Raw genomic sequence first — 18,745 nt, 5'->3', positions numbered from 1 at the left:
CGATAGGCTAATAGGAGATCGTCCCCGCCCTCGTCGCCCAATCGCTGTGCGATCGTGCGCTGCCCCAACCACCACCGCCAATCGATCGTCCTCACCGTGGACCCGCATACAGCCAGTCCAGGTGAGCCCCTGCACTCTCATTGTGCTTGGCTTGCCTTTTGCAGGCGGACGCGGTCAACACTTGCGGCCGCAAAGACATACCCCTTTGCAGGCGTCGACTGTCTACGATTCATGGCATCGCGCAAATGACCCGCGATTTGCAAGCCTCCCCGCTTGAATGACTCCGCCGCATCCCTTTCGTGGCGGACCTCCCAGTCGAGACGCATGCGCTATCGGCCGGTGGCTATGGATCCTCCTCCTCCTCCCGCTGTCCTCGCCCGCTCGCGCGCTGCCCGACCCTCTCCTCCTCGTAGCGCATCCCTGAATAATCGCCGGCGCTACCAGTACACCGCCGTTCCGTGTCGCGGCTCGCCCGCCTCCCGCGGGCGCTTCGCTTCGCACGGAGCGGGATTGTGATTCTGACCATCCTCAGGACCTCAATGCTACCTGCTCAGCCTCCAAGACCACTCTGCATCGTCTAGGCATTCTCGTTGCTCCGTGCACACTGCTATGGCTGTTCATCGCACTTTCCCTTTGGCCGCTCATCAGGTGAGTCTCGGCGGTCGATGGACTCGTTCCTCCTCCTCCTCCCCACTCATACAACGTCCAGTAGGGGGCAACCTGTCTTGAGTCTCATCAAGAGAGGGCTTTGTGTGAGTCTCATAGCTTTTGCACGGTATTATTTCACGACTCTACGAGATGCTGAAATCATCATCCGCTTTAGCTCAGTTGGTAGAGCGCGTCACTAGTATTTGTACGCCAGTTTGGGTGGTTGTCCCATGGCCACGTGATGACGAGGTCGATCGATCAAACCGGTCAAGCGGAATGTTTTTGCGCTTGACTTATCTTGGTCCATGTATGCTGCGATCCTCCATCGTGGTGAATCCCATGATCATTTGGTGGTTTGAGAGTTAGTACTTCGATGGCGCGCGCCGCGCATGCTTGGGACGCGATTCATGTGTGTGCAAGGCCGTGGTGACATCATCATGTGGGCGTGTCCCACCTCTCGAGTGAGATCGACTCAGCCTGCTCTTCCCATCCACAACCACCGTCTTTTTCTTGGACCGTCTTGAGTCTTGACAGTTCTCTTGAAATGCCAGTCAAATCTGCCCGTAAGACGGATGATGGACCAAAGAAACGAGGGAGACCCCCGAAGTCGGATAGTAGTACGGAAAAGGCTCCAAAGAAGCAACGCCGCAAGAAGGACAAGAGTCCAGGTATGAGTGGCCGCGCTGCATCACCAATTCTTATCCAGATTACCCAGTACCCACAGCCCCAAGTGTAAGCAGTGGTACTACTAACGGCATACCAAGGTTTCGAAACGATGAAGACAGAAAAAATTGGGTGTATGGCTACTGTTGATGCACCCGGTTTACTGACGGAGTTCTCGGTCAGAGCTCAACTCAATACAAGCGTGGTCAAAGACTTCTTCATACATTTCGGCCGTGTCCGCAACGCTGAGCAGAGCACGGGACAACATGATCTCGGTGCGTACGAGAGATTCATCATGCGACGTAGCCGGTAATAATGTTGCCTTTAGATGCTATGCCCGCTGTCATATTCGAGGAGAACATGGACTACATTGCTGGACTCGGACCTTTCGAGAGTGCAGAGGACGTGCAGCAAGTGCAAGATGTTGCCCTCGGAGATGTCGTAGAAGAGCCTGGAGATATGCATATAGTCACCATGGACGGTCATAACGGTAAGTTCTAGCCTTGAACAACACTGTGGAGGAGTCTGTGACAGTGGTGCCGGCTGTAGACGCAGATGTAGCTGTTGAGCAGGCAGCTCCACGCAGTGGTGCGCCCTCACAACTTACCTGCAAGGTTGCTGATGCTTGATGCACACGCAAGTACTTCGACTGAAGGTACTGGGGATTGAGCTACGCTACTGGGGTCCTTATATACATGAGGAGACCGCTTATCTAAGCTACTGTATAGTACGTTCCCACGACATACAAGGTAAGTGGCGTAGCCATGTGATGACACACAAATGACATCATAGATGACATCACGGACCCGGAGCTTCCCATAGAACCGGTCCGGCCTGTGATTGAACCCGGCAGCCCGGTAGGCGCCTTCCTAGTTCAACAGTAGCCCATGCCATGATAGCGCAGACCGTGACGGCCAGCGGAGAAGCCGTGGTTCACACAGATGGCGTATATACGCCCAGTGCTGGTGGAGTCCTACGCCATTTCTCTTTGTAAGAGCACGACTTAGACGTATCCAGCTGCCATCCCGGAAGGTTCTGTGACGACGGTGACAGCCTCAGCCTCAGATGTTACCAATATCATGGTGCAGGCAGCGGCGAGCAACTCGGGAGCGGTAGTGCACACAGGTGGCGTGCATATACCCACTGCTGGTGGAGTCTCATGGCCAATAGGTTGGCAACGAGTGTAACTGATGCAGTATCCTAGCATTCATGGACGTGCCGGAGCTATCCACAGCCGGTGTACCAATATTGACAGCACATGCCGGCGCGACCAACCCCGAGAACGGCATGCACAATCCCTGGGCGATCTCTGGCGGCAACCCTTTCCTTGGCGGCATGACCCACTGGTATCCTCCTGGTCCTTCTGGTGTCAACGGGCCGACAGTCACGAACGGCAGCTTCAATCAACCTCAGCTCCTTCCGCCACCTGTCATGAATCCGCAGATGTACATGATGATGATGATGATGGCTAACGGCGGCATGCCACCGTATCTCACACAAGGATTCAATCCCCTACCAGGCAATCAACTCGGCGGTATGAGTCTAGGACAACCTACTGCTCTGGGCAGTGATCAGGTCACATCTGGCGGCCCTCAGTCCTGGGGAACGTTCACTGGCAATGCTCTTCCAGGTTCGACTCACGGCCATGGAGTCCCTCAGGGCATGACAGACGTTCATATGGCGCAGATGGGGTAGAGGTACTGTTCTTGACGGTCATGTCCAATTGCTCTTAATGGTCTGTTCAGTCCCAATCATGCTGTTGTCCTCGAATAAAAGTGCCTGTTTGCTACTACCGTCGCACGCAGAGGGCCCCTATACAAGAGCTGAGTACTACAGGGAGTCGGCCTATGAGACGCTACGGACACCACCCACTCACTGTCTCTGCACGTCAAGTGCACCCTCCGGCTCCGTATCAAGCGCAGACTCATCCTGCGCGGCGATGGGTGCATCAGGAAGCGGTCCGTCTCATTTGTCACTCGGTACCCTACGACTTGTCTTTTATTTATGCACCAACAACACCCGCTCGATCAAACGACGCCAGCCATTTGGAGCGGAACGGGTGTCTTCCTTCTCAGCGCTACGTTGTTACTATCACCGACATACATGTACATGCATTCGCCGCAGGATTTACATGTCTCCACCTCCGTGACTGCCGCTGGATCTTGAATTGTGGTATCGGTTGTAGCATGGCGCGCCCGGATGACATGAGATGAATACATTTTGGACAAGCTTGTGGCGGAACCTCTAGAAGGGCACAAGCGGCGTCTTACTCAATGTCATGCAGATACATGTTAATATATTTTATTGCATGGACGCCTGGTAAACCACACGAACGGGTTGCCCCTGTGGCGACAACGAACTACGCTCACCGGAAAATGACATACAGTGCGGCGGGAGGATCGCACAGGGATCTCGATTGCGGAAAGTGATCTGAAAGAGATGGGAATGGATGTGTCGCCGGCATTGTCGAAGTCCGGGGATATCGCGCATGTGCTGAGAGTTGCTCTGCACGTCGTACGCGTCGTGCTCGAGCGGGATATGTGCGGGTTCCTTGAGGTCCCTCGGGGCCGCGCGCACCTCGAGCACGCCGCGCTCAGATCCTCGGTGACACCCGGGTGCAGACTCTCCGAGTCAGTGTCGAGTGTCGTCTTGATGTACGGTGGGAAGGAGGGCTGGATGATCAGCGGGACAACCAGGGATGGCAGGAGCTCAAAGTTGTGGACTTGCTCGCGATGAACGGGCCCTCGAGTAGGATCACATTGGGGTTCTGCGCATACGAGCGCCAGCTGCTGGTGAGTTCAGCCCGCCGATGAGGTATCCCCTGAAGATGTACATCCCGAGGCCGCGGTCCTTGACGTGGACGCGCACAAGCGCGATGAGCCCGTCCCACTTGCGCACGCGGCCGTAGAAGCGGTAGTAGTTCCACGTCTGGCCGTGCCGCGGGAGGGTCTGCTTCCGGCATTGTCAATCTGCAATTCACGCGAGGCTCGTGAAGGGGTGGGTGCGGGACACGTACCGGTGATGATGATGTCGCAGACGCCATTGCAGGTGTTGTGGATGTACTCCTTGATCTCATCTTCGGATTCGTCATCTGCGTATTCGTCCTCGTCTTCCACGCCTGCGTCGGCCATCACCTCGTTGAGCACCGTGTCGGGGTCTCGGCCAAGGGCCTCCTGCGCACCATCGCGTGTCTGCACGAGCTGGGCGTCCGCATCCATGTCGACGTCGGACAGATCGTGGGCATGGACGTGGGCATGCTCGTGCGGGTGGTCGTGGTCGTGGGCATGGTGGTGCTGATGGTGCTGATTGTCTTCAAGAGGCTCTCTACTCGCCGCGTGCGCGTTCAACCGCACTCTCGCCGCCAACTCCGCCTCCCTGCCCTGCACACCCCGACTCAGCACCCTTCACACACCGTCCTCGACACGCACGCGCCCGCCGTGCTCACCTTCGAGAACCACGCGTTGCAGATGCCCTCGTCGATGTTGCCCTGGAACTGCGGCAGCGCGGGGTCGGCCGGGCACGTTGTCCCATGTGGCACTTGTAGCTGTAAGTGTCGTCCGCCACACGCCGTTGTCCTCCAGTCCGCCTTGTGCGGCGTCGAATCGCTCGCGCCAGTCCCGCTGTTTTGCTGGTTGAGAGGACTCAAAAACGCTGCGGCCGCATCAGTGCATGCTCGACTCACCAAACACTCGACAGGCGTCGAGAGCTTTCATGCAACGCGCGTGCAGAAACCGGGTGGTGTAAGGGCCAATGAGTTCGTCTTGAACGAGTGCAGCGATGCAAGAGACCAGCTCGCCGTGCCAGCCGCCCAGCGCAGCGCCACGATCCGTTGCGGGTGTTCGTCCTACAGTCACGTGCAGCATGGCGTACGCGTCGATGTCTTGCTGACCGGGTTTGATATTAAAGCCTTGGGCTACCCCGGAGCTACCTATGAGACCAACGTATGGCCAAAGGGGCCGCCGGCCAGCCAATGCGCCAATTCTTACACCCAGCCAGCTAGCGATGCCAGCGCTTCGCCGCGCCGCCTTGCGCACGGGCCGTTAGTTACGGAGAATATGTTACCTATTGGGCCACAGCCCATGAGTTAACCAGGAGTAGCGCGGCGCAGTCGATTGGAATGCGGGTGAGATGAAGAACGCAGCCACCGTCGAGAATGTCTGTCCTATGACGGCGGCGCGCAGCGACCTTCTTTCAGGGCACCCCCTCTCCTTTATACCCAGCCCAATATGCCAAAACAGAGCACACGTGCATGCATTAAACAAACGCGACCTCGCGAGTCGCGTCGGACACATGATCGTGTTTTATAACGTTAACGATTTATCTAAAATTCAACGCTTAGAGAAAAACGCCCTGCCCGGAAGAGGGTGATGGAACATTCAAATTGCAGCATCGTAATTGTACATTTCGACCGTCCCCATATCTAAGCCACAGATGATCCCGGCAGGCCCGCATCCGAGTCCGATGACGGCACGTCGGGAACAGGGACCTCCAAGAGGAGTGATGAGTGCTGGAGCCTACGAGCATCCGCTTGCACGCGTTCGATGACAGTGCGCAGGGAGTCGGGGTTGTGCAATCCGGCCTAAGAGGATGTTGTTACGTGCGTGAATACACAATGGAGAGCAGAACTCACCCTGCGAAACGCGTCAATAAAGTCGTCAACGTTGCTCTCACTGAGGAACTGCCACATGAGGAGAACTTGATCAGCGTAGGTGAACTGAGCCGGCGGTGTTGGTGATGGCGGAAGAGCGTCATCTTCGGGCAGAGTGCTAGAGGCCTGGGACTTCTTCGAGTGCACTTTGGATTTGAGACGCATGGCGCAGCGAATAGCCTCGTCGTTGGGTAGCGGCTCTCGGCCTTCCATCCCTGCTATGACTCGGCTGTGAGCAATGGCCATCTGCTTATATGCGTCGGCATTGTCGCAGGGAGGGATAGGCGGCGACTTTTTGGGGTGAGACCCCACACAGTGGTGGCGAATAGTCAGGGGGGAGTCAGCTCTGCATGATATACCACAGTAAGCCCGTGCACAAGAAGAGTGAGTGAGTGACGCACGTAAAGTTGCACTTGGGGGTAGGGCATTTGAACGTTGAGGGGTTGTTGTCAATGCGCATTGTCTGTGAGAGACGGTGGTTCGTCTGCTCGCAGAGGGGACGGGCCGTCTAACCGTCGAGGCTTTGGTGGGCACTAAGTGGCCCAGTCGGTAGTCGTTAGGTCGTAACTAGACGTTGGTCTAGCAGGTCGTTCGTTGGACGAGGAGTCCGCGTAGAGGTTCGTACGTGGACGAGGAGTCCACGTGGCTAGACGGCGAGGAGCTCGTCTAGAAGAGCGGCGAGGAGCCGACTTACTCAGAGTGGCGAGGAGCTCACTCTGAGGGCTAACCCGGCGAGGAGCGCGGGCAGCGGGTATCGCCTTAGGGCTCTCAGTCTCGGATGGTGCGGTAAGTCGCAAGCGTACGAGGTGGTTTGAGAGCAAGAAGAAGGCGTCGATTTCCCGGGCGCGCGCTCCCGGGTATTCTACGTCACGCGTGTACAGTAGATACAATTTAAGTATGGTAAGTGCTACATAATTAGTATTTTAATATGTACGAGGCGTGAAGACCTGCGGGTCACGATTATTAAACTGTCGTTTATACAGTGTGATGAATACGTTTCGTATGCGGTCCGCCGCATCCGTCACAGAGCCCCCCATCGCGACTTGAAGGTCGTGCTCGAGGTCGGGTCGAAGGTTCCACTCCAGCATCAACCGTCCCAGGGCGAACCAGTGACGCAGCCTCACCAGGTCATCCTCGTTGTCGAAGTAGCGAGGTTCGAGTGTTGACGGGTATAGAGTCGTCCCAGCCCCCCAGACGCGACGGATACGGTCGCGGATGCCGGCCCAGATCGTACCTCTTGCGGTACTGCTGGAGGCCGCCTGGATGCCCGGGTGCATCTGCTGCGCCAAGCGTTCGAAGTCCAGTCGGAAATGGAACGTTCGAAGCTCCCAGGTTTCGTTCTCGCGCTCGTGCGGGAGTGGGTTGCGAAAGGGGGAGATGACGTCGTCCGGGAGAGGTCTCGTGGGGATGCTGCGCGCGGCGACCTGCAAGGGCTTGGCACCGCGAAGGCGAGATTGCCACTGCTTCGAGTTAGAAGTGGCCCACTGCTGAGGCGGGGCCGAGAGTCCGGCGAGGCATGGTCCGCGCGCTTTCAGCCACAGGATAGTCGCTAGGTAGCCTTCGTCCCCAGCGGCGAGTAGGAGGTGCGGGGGGGGAACCGGATGTTGGCCGGAGGGTGGGTAAAAGGGTTCCGGACCGTAATCGTCCTCGTCCCTGAGCCTGAATGCTGGCGATTGAGAACCTCGTTCGAATGGTTCGCGTAGGTACGCGATGGCTTCCTCGCCCGTGGTTATGGGGAGGCGCGTCCTCAGCGGAATACCAGACGGCAGTTGCACGACGTGGAGCCCTTCGCTCGCCGGCGGGGCGGGAGCGGCTAGGGTGACGACCTCGACGTCTTCCTCAACCGTTCCGGGTGGTTGGGAATACGTTTGTTCCTCGGGGGGCGCCTCTCCTTCTCCCGCGATGCGTTCGTCGCTGATCCTTTCGCTCAACGGGCGAGTTATTCGATCGATCAGCGCTCCTGATGGGGATGGCTCGAGCTCGGTACGTCCCGGGAGTTCTGCTTCCTGCAGTCGTGACAGGAGGGAAGCGTGTTGTATCCGGTCAATCAAGGAGAGGCTCTGCTCGGGGGGTCGAGATGCGAGGCGTTCAATGAGAGGGGGACGTTGGGACTCAGAGGGCCGGGGGTTGATCGAAGCGGAGGGTGCGGTGCTCGGACCGGGACGGATTGCAGGCGGTTCAGACCTAGGAGACCGGGAGCGCTGACGACTTGGCCCAGCGTGCGGCACCCTGGTCCGAGGAGAAGGGGATCGCCTTCTGGGGCTGCAGCGACGTGGAGGACTACGGGGCCTCCGTTCCCAAGGGCGCCAACGAACAGGAGAGAGACGCAGCCTGCCATAGTCTCGTCTTTCGCCGAGTCGGGCAGGGGATCTCCCGCGTGGGGGGGACGCTGGTCTAGTACGCCTGGGGGACCTCGGGCGAGGCGGGGACGGTCTTCCAGGAGGAAGTTCCATCCTGCGCGGCGATGGGGATGGTCGGCGACGAGGAGGGATCGGGGTCCTAGGGAACGGTTCGGCGGGTCGAACGCGTCCCCGAGACTCGCGATCGTTCACGACCGGGGCGGAAGGTATCGGAGTCCTGCTCTCCTCCCTCCTGGCTGGGCTCACGCGTGTTGGGCGCGGGGGGGAGATCACCATAGGGGACCCTGCTCGCGGCGAGGGAGTCCTGCCAAGAAGGATCCTTTCTTCCGGAGAGACAGGGAGGGGAGAGACTGGTGGGTGGTTAATCCACCCCTCCTCGTCCGACAATGATGGAGGGAGGAGGGAGGGAACTGGCGCAGGGGTCCGCGGCGCTCGACTACTGCTGGACGGAGTGGGAAGGGGAAGACACGGTCGGCTGCGAGGTGGATAGAAGAAATCCGAGTCCTCGTCCGCGTCATCCTGTTCGGCTTTCTCCTGCGCAAGACGTTTCTTCGTCTTCTTCCCGATGTGGACTCGGGGACCGTGTTCCGCCTCGTCCCAAGGGTCGAGCGAGAGGCGACGGTCGAGGGGAGCGAAGGAGAGTATTCGCCCAGGGGCGGGAGTGGCGGCGCGGGAGACGTACCAAACCGGCACCCCGAACCAAGTTAGACGTTTGAGGATTTTGTCGTCCCCTTCTCTAACCCAGCACCCTTTGCCACTGGCTTCCGAGCGAGGGATAGAGAACCTCCCCGCATCGAAAGCTTCCTGCAGGTACGAGCGAGCTGAGTACCCACGCAGCTCCAGCAGGTGTCGTTGGATCACCGCGACGTTCTTCCGGGCTTCGTACAACACCGTCGTATTGTAAGGGAGGCTGATGAAGACCTCCTGCACTTGCCCGGGTCGCAGCTTGAGAGCGAGGGGAGGCTCGTGATCTTTCAGGAAGTACCCTTCTGCCCGTTCAAGCTCAGCTCGGTAGAGAGCTTGGAGAGCTTCGACGAACTCGCGGATTGGGAGACCCTTCCCGCTGCCATTGTTGGAGGCTCGGAAAGTCACAGGGACTCCGCGTCTCCGACAGTCAATCGTGACGAAGGCGGGATCGCGTCCCTCCGGTCCTTCGGGGATCTTGTAGATGAAGGGCAAGTGCCCGCTGGCGTTGTTCCAGTACTGCGGGTGATATCCCGGCTCGAACAGACCACGTCGCCCATCCGATAGTATTTCCTCCTGGTCCGTATGGCTCGGGGGCAGAGCGGGGACGTAAGTCGCGTTGGGCGACACCACGTACGTCCCGTTACCCAGACTGACCGCGGACCTGATAGCCTTGTGAGCAACGAAGTGTTTCCAGCTGGCGTCGCAAATTGAGCGCGCAGCCGGGAGGAAGTCGTACTCCGAGGGTACCCAGAGAGACGAACGGAACCTGAGAGCAGCTGGGGCGGGGGTCGACGACTCAGCCATGACGAACTCGAGGATCGCAATCGAAAGCTCGAGAGTCGACGTCAAGCGAGAGGATGAGCAAGGTTCGGCTACTCGAACACCGGCTCAGTGAGGAGATGTGAAGTTCGGCAATCGAACGTCCACGAAGGAGGAGAGAGGGAGAGAGAGAGGAGGGACGAGGGTACGGAGGAGGGAAGAGCGGTGATTTAAACATTAGCGCCCCCCAGGCTTCCGCGACGCGGTCACGTGGAGGGTTCGTGGCGCGATCGAGGGCAACGCGCCTCCTCGCGAAGGTCAGCCAAAAATACAAATATGGTACGTAGAGGAGGTATGGTTACACTTCTATGCTACGTATGTTACGCTCGGACGCCGTGAGAAGGGCTACTAACGCGTCAAGTGGTGAGCCTGCTTGAATTGGCGGAGGATCTCGTGAGCGTTCCGGAGGTGAGAGGCCGGTTCCCAAGTGTCGTGGACGGGGCTGTATCCTTTCCAACGAACCAGATACTCGAGGCGGTTGCCTCTGGTCTTGTTCCGCCTCCAGGAAACGAGGCGGTCTACTTCGTATTCTTCGGTGGCTAACAGTTCCGAATTACAGGGGTCCGGCAGGATCGGACGCCCCTCCGGCAGAGTGGAAGCGTCAGGCTCACAATACCTCTGCAGGTGTTCGATATTGAGGACAGGATTCATAGGATAAGTGTCCGGGATGGAGAGTCGGTATACTAGGGGGTTCACTTGTTCTTGTACAGTGAAAGGCCCTAGCATGCGTTGTACCTGCTTCTTTCCTGTTCCTTTCACGTCGACCAACTCCAGTGAATGCGGGTTGACTAGTACCCACGATCCTACTGGGAACGTTTCGGCGCGGCGTCCTTGATTGTAGTATCGAGCTTTCTCTTCTGCAGCAATTGCGATAGCGTCGCGCGCTCGTTGACGGTGCAACTCCATGTTCGTAACGAAATCGGTGGCGCGCTCGCTCACTAACTGGGGTCGTTCCTCGTAACGGTTGTTGTTACTAACGAAGTCAAGGGCTCCCTTGGGTTCGAATCCATATAGAAGGAAGTAAGGGGAGTATCCAGTAGTCGCGTGAACCGAGGAGTTATAGGCGTGAGCGAGTGCAGGTAACCACTTGGCCCAGGAGTTGCGGTCGCCTTGGATGTAAGCGCGGAGCATGGTCTCGATGCGTTGGTTAACTATCTCCGTTTGTCCATCGTGTTGAGGATGATGCGAGGAGGATAAGCACAAGTGAATGTCCAGTTCGGCCGCCACCGATCTCCAGAATTCCGAAATCCATCGTCCGTCGCGATCGCTAATGATATGGTCGGGTATACCAAAGCGGAATATAACTTGGAGGACGAATAGGTGGGCGAACTCGACGGTGTTCATGGAGCTCGAACAAGGGACGAATAGTCCATACTTGGTACAGCGGTCGACCAACACGAAGATGGCGTCGAACCCGTCCGAAGGGGGAAGGCCGGTGATTAAGTCAAATGAGATCCATTCGAATGGTCGGTTAGGTACGGGGTTAGGACGGAGAAGTCCCGCTTTTGCTCGATGGTCGGTCTTAGTCTTCTGGCAGACATCGCACGTCGTAGCATAGTCCCTGACATCCTTTCGCAGAGTGGGCCAGAAGAACTTGGAGTTCATACGTTGAATTAACTTGGCAGCTCCCTCGTGAGCGGCTTCATAAGGGGAGTTGTGTAGTCGTGCGATGAGCGGCACAACTTCCGGTCGTGGTACGCAAAGACGCGCTGGGTCCGAGCCCGTCTTCAGGTAGAGGAGTCCTGAATCATCCTTGAAGAAGCATTGACCTGCAAAGTGAGGTAGGTCTGAATTTGAGGTCTTCTTCCATTTGTCTCGAAAGAACGCGTCTTTGGAGTAGCCCGCGATGAACTTGTCGCGGTATTCCTTGCTGAACTCTGCTAGCAGGGTAGGTCTCGAGAGATGTACTTGAGTCTCGTAGAGGTCTTCCTGGTCAGGGTGAGCAGACGGAATATTTTCGTCTGACTCCCCTGTATCGTCAAACCCCGCAGGAGCAGACGGATCATGTTCGTCTGGTTCCTTGGGTGTTTCCGCTGCTGGAGGAGGGCTGCTAGGCGTTCCGCTAGTGCGCGTGTGTCGATTCCTTGCCCTTGTTGACACTGGGGCCGCTACTCTGTCCGTCAACCCCTGGGGAGGCTCATCTCCCGCATGGGCAACGTTCAGGTACCCGGAGTCGTCCTCGAGTTCGTTGCCGTCCGTGGTTATCCTATATCCGCCCCCCACTCTGATGCCTGAATCGTTGGCTTGCAGACCCGAAGTCGGGGCTTCGAGGACATCGTCCCAGTAGCAGATGGTGGCCGTAGCAGTCATTCTGGCCGCAGGCAGGCGATCAGCTACCGGTCTGGCATCTTGGTTCTCGTCTAACTCTGGCACAATGGGGATGGAGGCGTCCGTTGTAGGCGAATCGTGGGCGGGTGGTTCCCGAGGTAAGCGTGAAAGGGGATCGACGTTTGAGTGCACTCGCCCGGCTCTATGGACTATGTCGAGGTCGGGGAGGTATGCTGCGAACACTGCCCCCCAAGCAGCCAGCCGGCGGTTGGTGTTCTCATAGGTTCGGGCCCATTGCAGAGCCGCGTGGTCCGTTATCAACGTCACTTTCTCTCCCTCTATGAAAGGTTGAAATCGCACTAAACCCTCCTTAGCCGCTAGAGCTTCTCTTTCCGTGGCCGAGTAGTTTCTCTCGGCGGGCTTGCAGGACCTGCTCCAGTAAGCGATGACTCGTTCGACGTAGACGGTAGTATCGTCTAACGTCGAGGACCAGGGTTCTGGCTCCGGGGTGTCGTCGATTTTCTTAGAAAGCTTCGTTACTAGGCTGGGAGGGGAGACGCCGTCCCTATGTGCTTTGGCTAGACGGTCGTACGCTCGGGTACCCCTGAGGTCGCGTACTTGAATTGGCTGCACTTGTTGCAGGCACGCACCCAAGGCTATGTCCGACGCGTCCGTGTAGAGACGGTATGGTTGTCCGGGGGACGCGTGAGCTAAGACAGGTGCGGATTGGAGAGACTCCTTCGCACGCTGCCATGCATTCTCGCAGTCCGCGGACCATTCCCATTTCTTGTCCTTCCGTAGTAGTTCGAACAGGGGGAGGCGATGAAGGAGTAATAAGGGATGTACGAGGAAAAGTAGACCGTCATCCCAAGGAACGTTTGTAGGTCGGATACACGTTGGGGTCTTGCCAGCTCCGTGACTGCGCGGACCTTCTCTGGTGTGTCGAGAAACCCAGCCTGGACACCTTTTGTCCTAGCAGCAGGATTGATGTATAGCCGAAGTGACATTTAGGTGGGGAGAGGGTAATACCCGATGCCGTGATCGAGCTCAGCACCTTGTCCAAGTGAGATATGTGCTCTGACCACGATTTAGAGTATATGACGATGTCGTCAATATAAACTAGAGCGAAGAGCCACAAGTACGGTGCCAAGACACCTTGCATTACTCGTTGGAAGGCCGACGGTCCGTTGCGGAGTCCGAAGGGCAAGCGTTTGAACTGGTAGAGCCCTTTATGGGTCCTGAAGGCGGTCTTTTCGCGGTCGTCTTCGTTCACAGAGAGTTGCGTAAACCCTGACAGGGCGTCGAGAGAGGTGAGGACTTGAGCTCCGGAAAGAGCCTGCAGAATTTCGGATTGCCGGGGAATAGGGAACTCGTCGGGCACGGTGACCGCGTTCAGGCGGCGGTAATCCACGCACAATCGGGGCTTTCCATTGCGGTAGGCGATCAAGACCGGAGCGCCCCACGGGCTGTTGGAGGGTTCGATGACGTCTAAGGCGAGCCAGGATTCGTGTTGTTTGTCGATTACCTCCCTCTTGGCGGGTGAAGCGGTGTACATAGGTAGCGAAATCGGCCTAGTATCGGGTGCCAATTTGATGTCGACGGCTGTGGGATTTTGGCCTAATCGACCGTCGAAAGCGAAGGCTGCCTGGTGGCGTCGGAGTGTGGCTAGTAGTTCTTTGCGCAACTCGGGAGGCCATTCCGGCCCGATGTCGAGAAGCTCCTCCAATTTCTCAGAGGGGTAGTTCTCGAGTTCGGGCAATTCCGCAGTCTTAGGTCCCCACTGGTCGTCTGGGGTTTCAGCTTCGGGAGGAGGTTGTTCGGCGGCTTCTGGCGAGGTAACGGACTCTTTGATGTAGCTCTGTACGCTTAGGGCGTGGGCCAATAACTGCGGGTCTGAGGGCGCGAAGAACTCCGACGGAGGGTGTAACAACCCTAACGCGTCTCCTTCTCGTACGATGTATGGACGGTCATTGGGATTGGTGACCGACACGAAGGCATGCTCCTGGTCGATTAAAGTAGGAGTGGTTAGGAGGAAAGATCCGTCCGCTTGTCCCAACACTGTTTTCTCAATGAACCAGGACTCGTGTACATTGAAGGACGCGCGGAGGGGCACTCGGGCACAAGAGTGCGGCGCGATTCGCACGTCTTGTGCCGCTAAGGCTGAGGGTCGCTCTCTCTTCAGTCGCTCTCTATGTCGATCGGCTTTGCATCTGCGGTGGGTCTTAGCCTTGACGAAACTAGCTTCGGCTGCTTTGGTTAATATCTTGAGCTTGGGTCTTTCGTTCTTGACAGCTGACGAAGCTGCGATAGTATAGCCAGTGTCGCCCACCTGGATGGCCGATCCTTCGAGGATGCTACGTGAGACTCCTAGTTCATAGTTTACATGGAAGTCTTCCCCTAACAACAAGGGAGTGGACATTCCAGGAACCACATAGCATTCCGCGGTCATTTTGAGAATATGACCTTGTTCGGACTCGACGTATACTTGCGTCTGGACGTAACCGGCAATTCGGAAACCGCCCGTCAGCTGAAAGAGATTCATTCGTAACCCTTGCCGAATCTTTGGCCTGGACGCTTCAGGGAGTGATTCGAGGTATTCTTGCGATACAAGACTGATATCCGCCCAGAGTCGGCTCGGCCAATGACGGTAGGGTGGAGCATGCTGCCGAAACGCAGTTGGAAGGATAGCGCCGCGATCCCTACCGTGGAGTGCCCAGGAGGGGGGTCACGCACGCGGGCTAGTGGCACAATGATCCCAGTTGATTCGGGGGGGCGCCCGGAGGGCGCAGGGACGGTATCGTCCGCTGAGCCCGCCATACCAGCAGAAGCCGTAGGGCGTGCCCCGTAGAACTTGGTTTCGTCCACGGACAGAGCGTCCGCGAGCATCTGCTCTAAAGACGCACCGGAGTCTTCGCCCTCCTGGCGTACTCTTTCGAGCAGATGGGGGTGATCCGGCGGTAAAGGATGCACGGGGGAATCTTGTGGGTCATCCACTTCTTCACATACTACGGCTAGCGAGCGGCGTTGCAGTGCTGAACACTTGAGGTATTCTCCTTCAGCTCGGCGGATATCCGCCCACAACACGCTCGACAATCTGGTATTGTTCATGCTACTACAGATGTAGGCGACGAAAGCCTCCTCGTACTCCTTGTTCTCCTCCTCGTTGCAGTCGTATTCTACACCAATGAAAAGGGCTTTACGTCCCACGTCGTACTCATTCCAGTGCGGACAGTCCCTATCCCAATGGAATGGACTGCTGCACACTCGGCAGTCGCCCGGCGGGGGTCTCCGGCTACGAACGGAGTCGTTGCGCGGGAACCGATAACCCGCGGGCGGAGGTCTGCGAGCCGCTCCTTTGGAAGGACGAGAGCCTCTGGAGTTCTCTTGAGAAGTAAGCGCCAAAGCTTCTCTCGGTGAACTCGAAGAGGTACCGGCTGGAACGGCACCATCGTCCGCAGCCAGCGCATTCGAGGGCAGTGGAGCGTCCTCCTCTTCCTCGAAGTCTATGCCGCCTCCCAGACCGTCCGCGGCAAAGGCGCGTTTCTGAAGCTGGGCGGAGCGTCCTTCGGATTTGGACGACGGCAAGTACAACGATTGTTCGTACTGGGTGGTGCGCGCGGGGGCCATTGAAGCGAAAGCGATTAGCTCATCCGTCTTGTCCGCGACCTTGGCTAGTAGAGCCGCGATGGTAGATATCGAGTCGAGTGACAGGACGGTGAACCAGGTGGGAGGAGCGTTCTGCATGATAGCAGCGATCTCGTCGTGAGGTGTTTCCTGCGCGCTGGTAAGGTGACGATGGTAGAGGAGGCGACGGTCGATGAAGTCCATGGGCACTTCCTTTTCGTGGCCCAGCTGGCGGAAGCGCTGCCCGTCGTAGTGTGTACGTAGCGCGACAAGGAACCGGTGCGTGAAGAATTGAATTTTGATTCCCTCGTACAGGGACCACCAGCTTGAAGAGTAAAGCCTTTGCGTTTCGTAGCCGAGGAGTTCCCACCAGCGTTCGGCTCGACCTGAAAACTTGTCTGGGGCCGCAGCGCCGAGATCCCTGGCGACGTATACGTTCTTCCTAGCCAGGCTGTTCATCTTGTGGAGATAGATCAGCAGCGTCTTTAGGCTCCCGTTCCATTCCGGTATGTGGTCGCGAGAGATCTTCTGGTCGAGGCAGACGCCTAGTTCGCGAGGAGGGTGATGGTGGTGGATCACGATCGTTGGAGGCCAACCACTGGGATGTGAAGAGCTAGGGGTCCTCCGTAAGGAGGTCCGCCACCCGGGGGTCCGCCACCAGGGGGTCCGCCACCAGGAGGTCCATTACCTGGGGGACCGTATCCTCCGCCGCCGTTACCGCTTCCGGGGGAGCTGGGAGGAGAGTCGCCTCTGTCGGGGGGTCGATCTCCCAAAGGAAGGTCTCCTCCATCTTGATCAGGACTCCAGTGCGGGGGAGGGTCGCGCTTCGGGTGATAAGGCTCAGGTGGGACATTTCCTCCGTGAGCATTATACCCGGCAGAGCGCGCTTGGTAGACGAAGTACGGTTGCCCATTAGTGGATCGCCCATGTTCGGTCTGCACGAACTCTGAGGGATGGTAGTCTAAAGGAGCTTGGAGGACGTCCGGCCCGACGGTATGGAAGTAAGGATTGGAGGGGAGCACCGTGGAAAGGGGTTGACCAGAGGGGTGAACGGCTTCGCGTACAGCTTGGGCAGCGGCCGAGTCGGGCAGTGCAGTCGAATGGCTCTTGGGCCACGGGACGGATGAACGACGGGCAACGCGCTCTCGGTCGGTGGTCGAAGGGACGGGAGCGGATCGCAACTCGGAAGTTGCATCGTTCGCCGTCTTGGAAGGGCGGAGGGAGCCAGACTTGAGGCCGGCCGGGTTCGCGCTGGCAGGCAAGGCGAACTCCGGGTTACCGAAACTAGTGCGTTGAGTGTACCGGGGTCGTGTGTCGACGCTCTCGAGCGGGAACCGAACCTTAGGTTTCTGCTTGTCCGATGGGAGAGGGTGAACTGGGGCGAATGACGCGCTAGGCTGCGCAAAGGAAGCTCCTTGTTCCGGAGAGGGCGTAGGAGGTGGGAGTTCCGACTCTTTGCGGAGGGACGTCGATGCGTGGTGTGCGATGGGTGCGACGAGTAGGGAGGACGGAGGGACTTGGAATCGGAATTCCGGAGGGACTTGTGCGTTGGCTGAATCCGACGGAGTCCCCTCTCCCTGCTTCAGTCTTCGTAGGACCACCGCTTGGTATTCCGGTGTCAGGTTAGCGTAGATATCCGGGTGCTTCAGCCATCGGTCGACGACCTCCCGCCGGGTATTAGTGTTGCGGAGACCCTGGCTGAAGTTGGAGGGCGTTGACTGTACCGAGTACGGGACGGCTGAGCCGCCGTGTAATTCCTTTCGTTGGTGCAGCAACGTCAGGGCCTTCACCACGCGGTATTGAATGACACGGTACGCGTCGGAGAGCAGACCCTTTGAAGGCGCTGCTCTCATGATGCTGAGCAGAGTGTCGGCGTGGTCGGCCTTCCATCGGCTCGTAAGGTTCTCGAGTCGGAGCATTCCCCGGACTAAGGATTCGAGCCCGTCCACGACGTACTCGACCCGGGTCAGAGCTCTGGCGGTCAGCTGGAACCGGGTGTCCTTGTCTTCGACGTCCTGTCGATCAAGAATGTCCCCAGGAGGTAGGTCTTCTCCTGCGAAGGCGTTCGCTTCTTCGAATAGAGTGCGATACCGCCCCAGCGCATCGGGTGCGTTCAAATCGTCGAAGAGACTATTCGCCGCGTAAGGGTACCGGCGATCGACGGGGAACTGTCCACCGGCGTCGAGCAAGTCGCGGAAGTGGTACTTGTCGACCGCGTCCTTGGCAGCCTGTCGCATTTCGCTCGCGTCGACTGAGGGCGACGGAGCGGAGGGGCGCGGGGCAGACGCGGAGGGCTTCCAAGGAGTCGAAGTAGCAGTCGGCGCAGGGAGGTGAGGAGGAAGTTCACGGCCCCATCCTGGAGGGATCGCCGTCCCGGATGAGTTGTCCAGGATTGAAGGCTTGGTGGAGTCAGTGAACGAGGCTGATCTCGAGTCACCGGACTGCAAGTACGTCGAAGTCTCCGGAAACAAGTTGGAGGGGACAGAGACCGGAGTGAAGGGTGTACTAACTCCGGAGGGGTTGGTAGAGGGCGGCCTGGAGAAGCATTGGGCGTCCCCTACGAACGAAGTCCCAGCGGCCGGAGGACGCGTGGACATTATCTTGGTAGGCACCGAAGGAGTAGCGCTAGCGCGAGGTGGTTAGTCTAGAAGCTAGACGGATAGGCGGTGGACCGGTCCCCTGAGTGTCCACCAATGTGAGAGACGGTGGTTCGTCTGCTCGCAGAGGGGACGGGCCGTCTAACCGTCGAGGCTTTGGTGGGCACTAAGTGGCCCAGTCGGTAGTCGTTAGGTCGTAACTAGACATTGGTCTAGCAGGTCGTTCGTTGGACGAGGAGTCCGCGTAGAGGTTCGTACGTGGACGAGGAGTCCACGTGGCTAGACGGCGAGGAGCTCGTCTAGAAGAGCGGCGAGGAGCCGACTTACTCAGAGTGGCGAGGAGCTCACTCTGAGGGCTAACCCGGCGAGGAGCGCGGGCAGCGGGTATCGCCTTAGGGCTCTCAGTCTCGGATGGTGCGGTAAGTCGCAAG

General features: G+C 58.1%; 3 protein-coding genes and 1 non-coding gene across 4 annotated transcripts; 1 reads left to right on the top strand and 3 right to left on the bottom strand.

Moving 5' to 3' along the window:
• Positions 1–813: 813 nt before the first annotated feature.
• C8Q71DRAFT_t99 lies at positions 814–925 on the top strand. The gene has a single exon. It is a non-coding gene; the product is annotated as a tRNA-Thr (tRNA).
• Positions 926–4,065: 3,140 nt separating this feature from the next.
• Positions 4,066–5,174, bottom strand: C8Q71DRAFT_872362 (uncharacterized protein; the record flags this gene model as incomplete). The annotated part of the gene is made up of 4 exons (XM_047928348.1): positions 4,066–4,260; positions 4,350–4,691; positions 4,757–4,962; positions 4,994–5,174. The coding sequence occupies 4 exons, from the start codon at positions 5,172–5,174 to the stop codon at positions 4,066–4,068; spliced, it is 924 nt and encodes a 307-aa protein (XP_047776932.1).
• Positions 5,175–5,731: 557 nt separating this feature from the next.
• C8Q71DRAFT_859404 (uncharacterized protein) lies at positions 5,732–9,810 on the bottom strand (the record flags this gene model as incomplete). The annotated part of the gene is made up of 6 exons (XM_047927630.1): positions 5,732–5,890; positions 5,942–6,174; positions 6,654–6,821; positions 6,894–8,143; positions 8,361–8,458; positions 8,512–9,810. The coding sequence occupies 6 exons, from the start codon at positions 9,808–9,810 to the stop codon at positions 5,732–5,734; spliced, it is 3,207 nt and encodes a 1,068-aa protein (XP_047776931.1).
• A 6,520-nt stretch (positions 9,811–16,330) lies between these two features.
• Positions 16,331–18,314, bottom strand: C8Q71DRAFT_859401 (uncharacterized protein; the record flags this gene model as incomplete). The annotated part of the gene is made up of 2 exons (XM_047927629.1): positions 16,331–16,541; positions 16,591–18,314. 2 exons carry the CDS (start codon positions 18,312–18,314, stop codon positions 16,331–16,333), a joined length of 1,935 nt encoding a protein of 644 aa, XP_047776930.1.
• Between the last annotated feature and the right edge of the window lie 431 nt (positions 18,315–18,745).

Source organism: Rhodofomes roseus, assembly GCF_022264815.1.
Source record: "Rhodofomes roseus strain CIRM-BRFM 1785 chromosome Unknown C8Q71scaffold_15, whole genome shotgun sequence".
Classification (NCBI taxonomy): domain Eukaryota; kingdom Fungi; phylum Basidiomycota; class Agaricomycetes; order Polyporales; family Fomitopsidaceae; genus Rhodofomes; species Rhodofomes roseus.
This window is presented reverse-complemented; position numbering and strand designations above follow the sequence as displayed.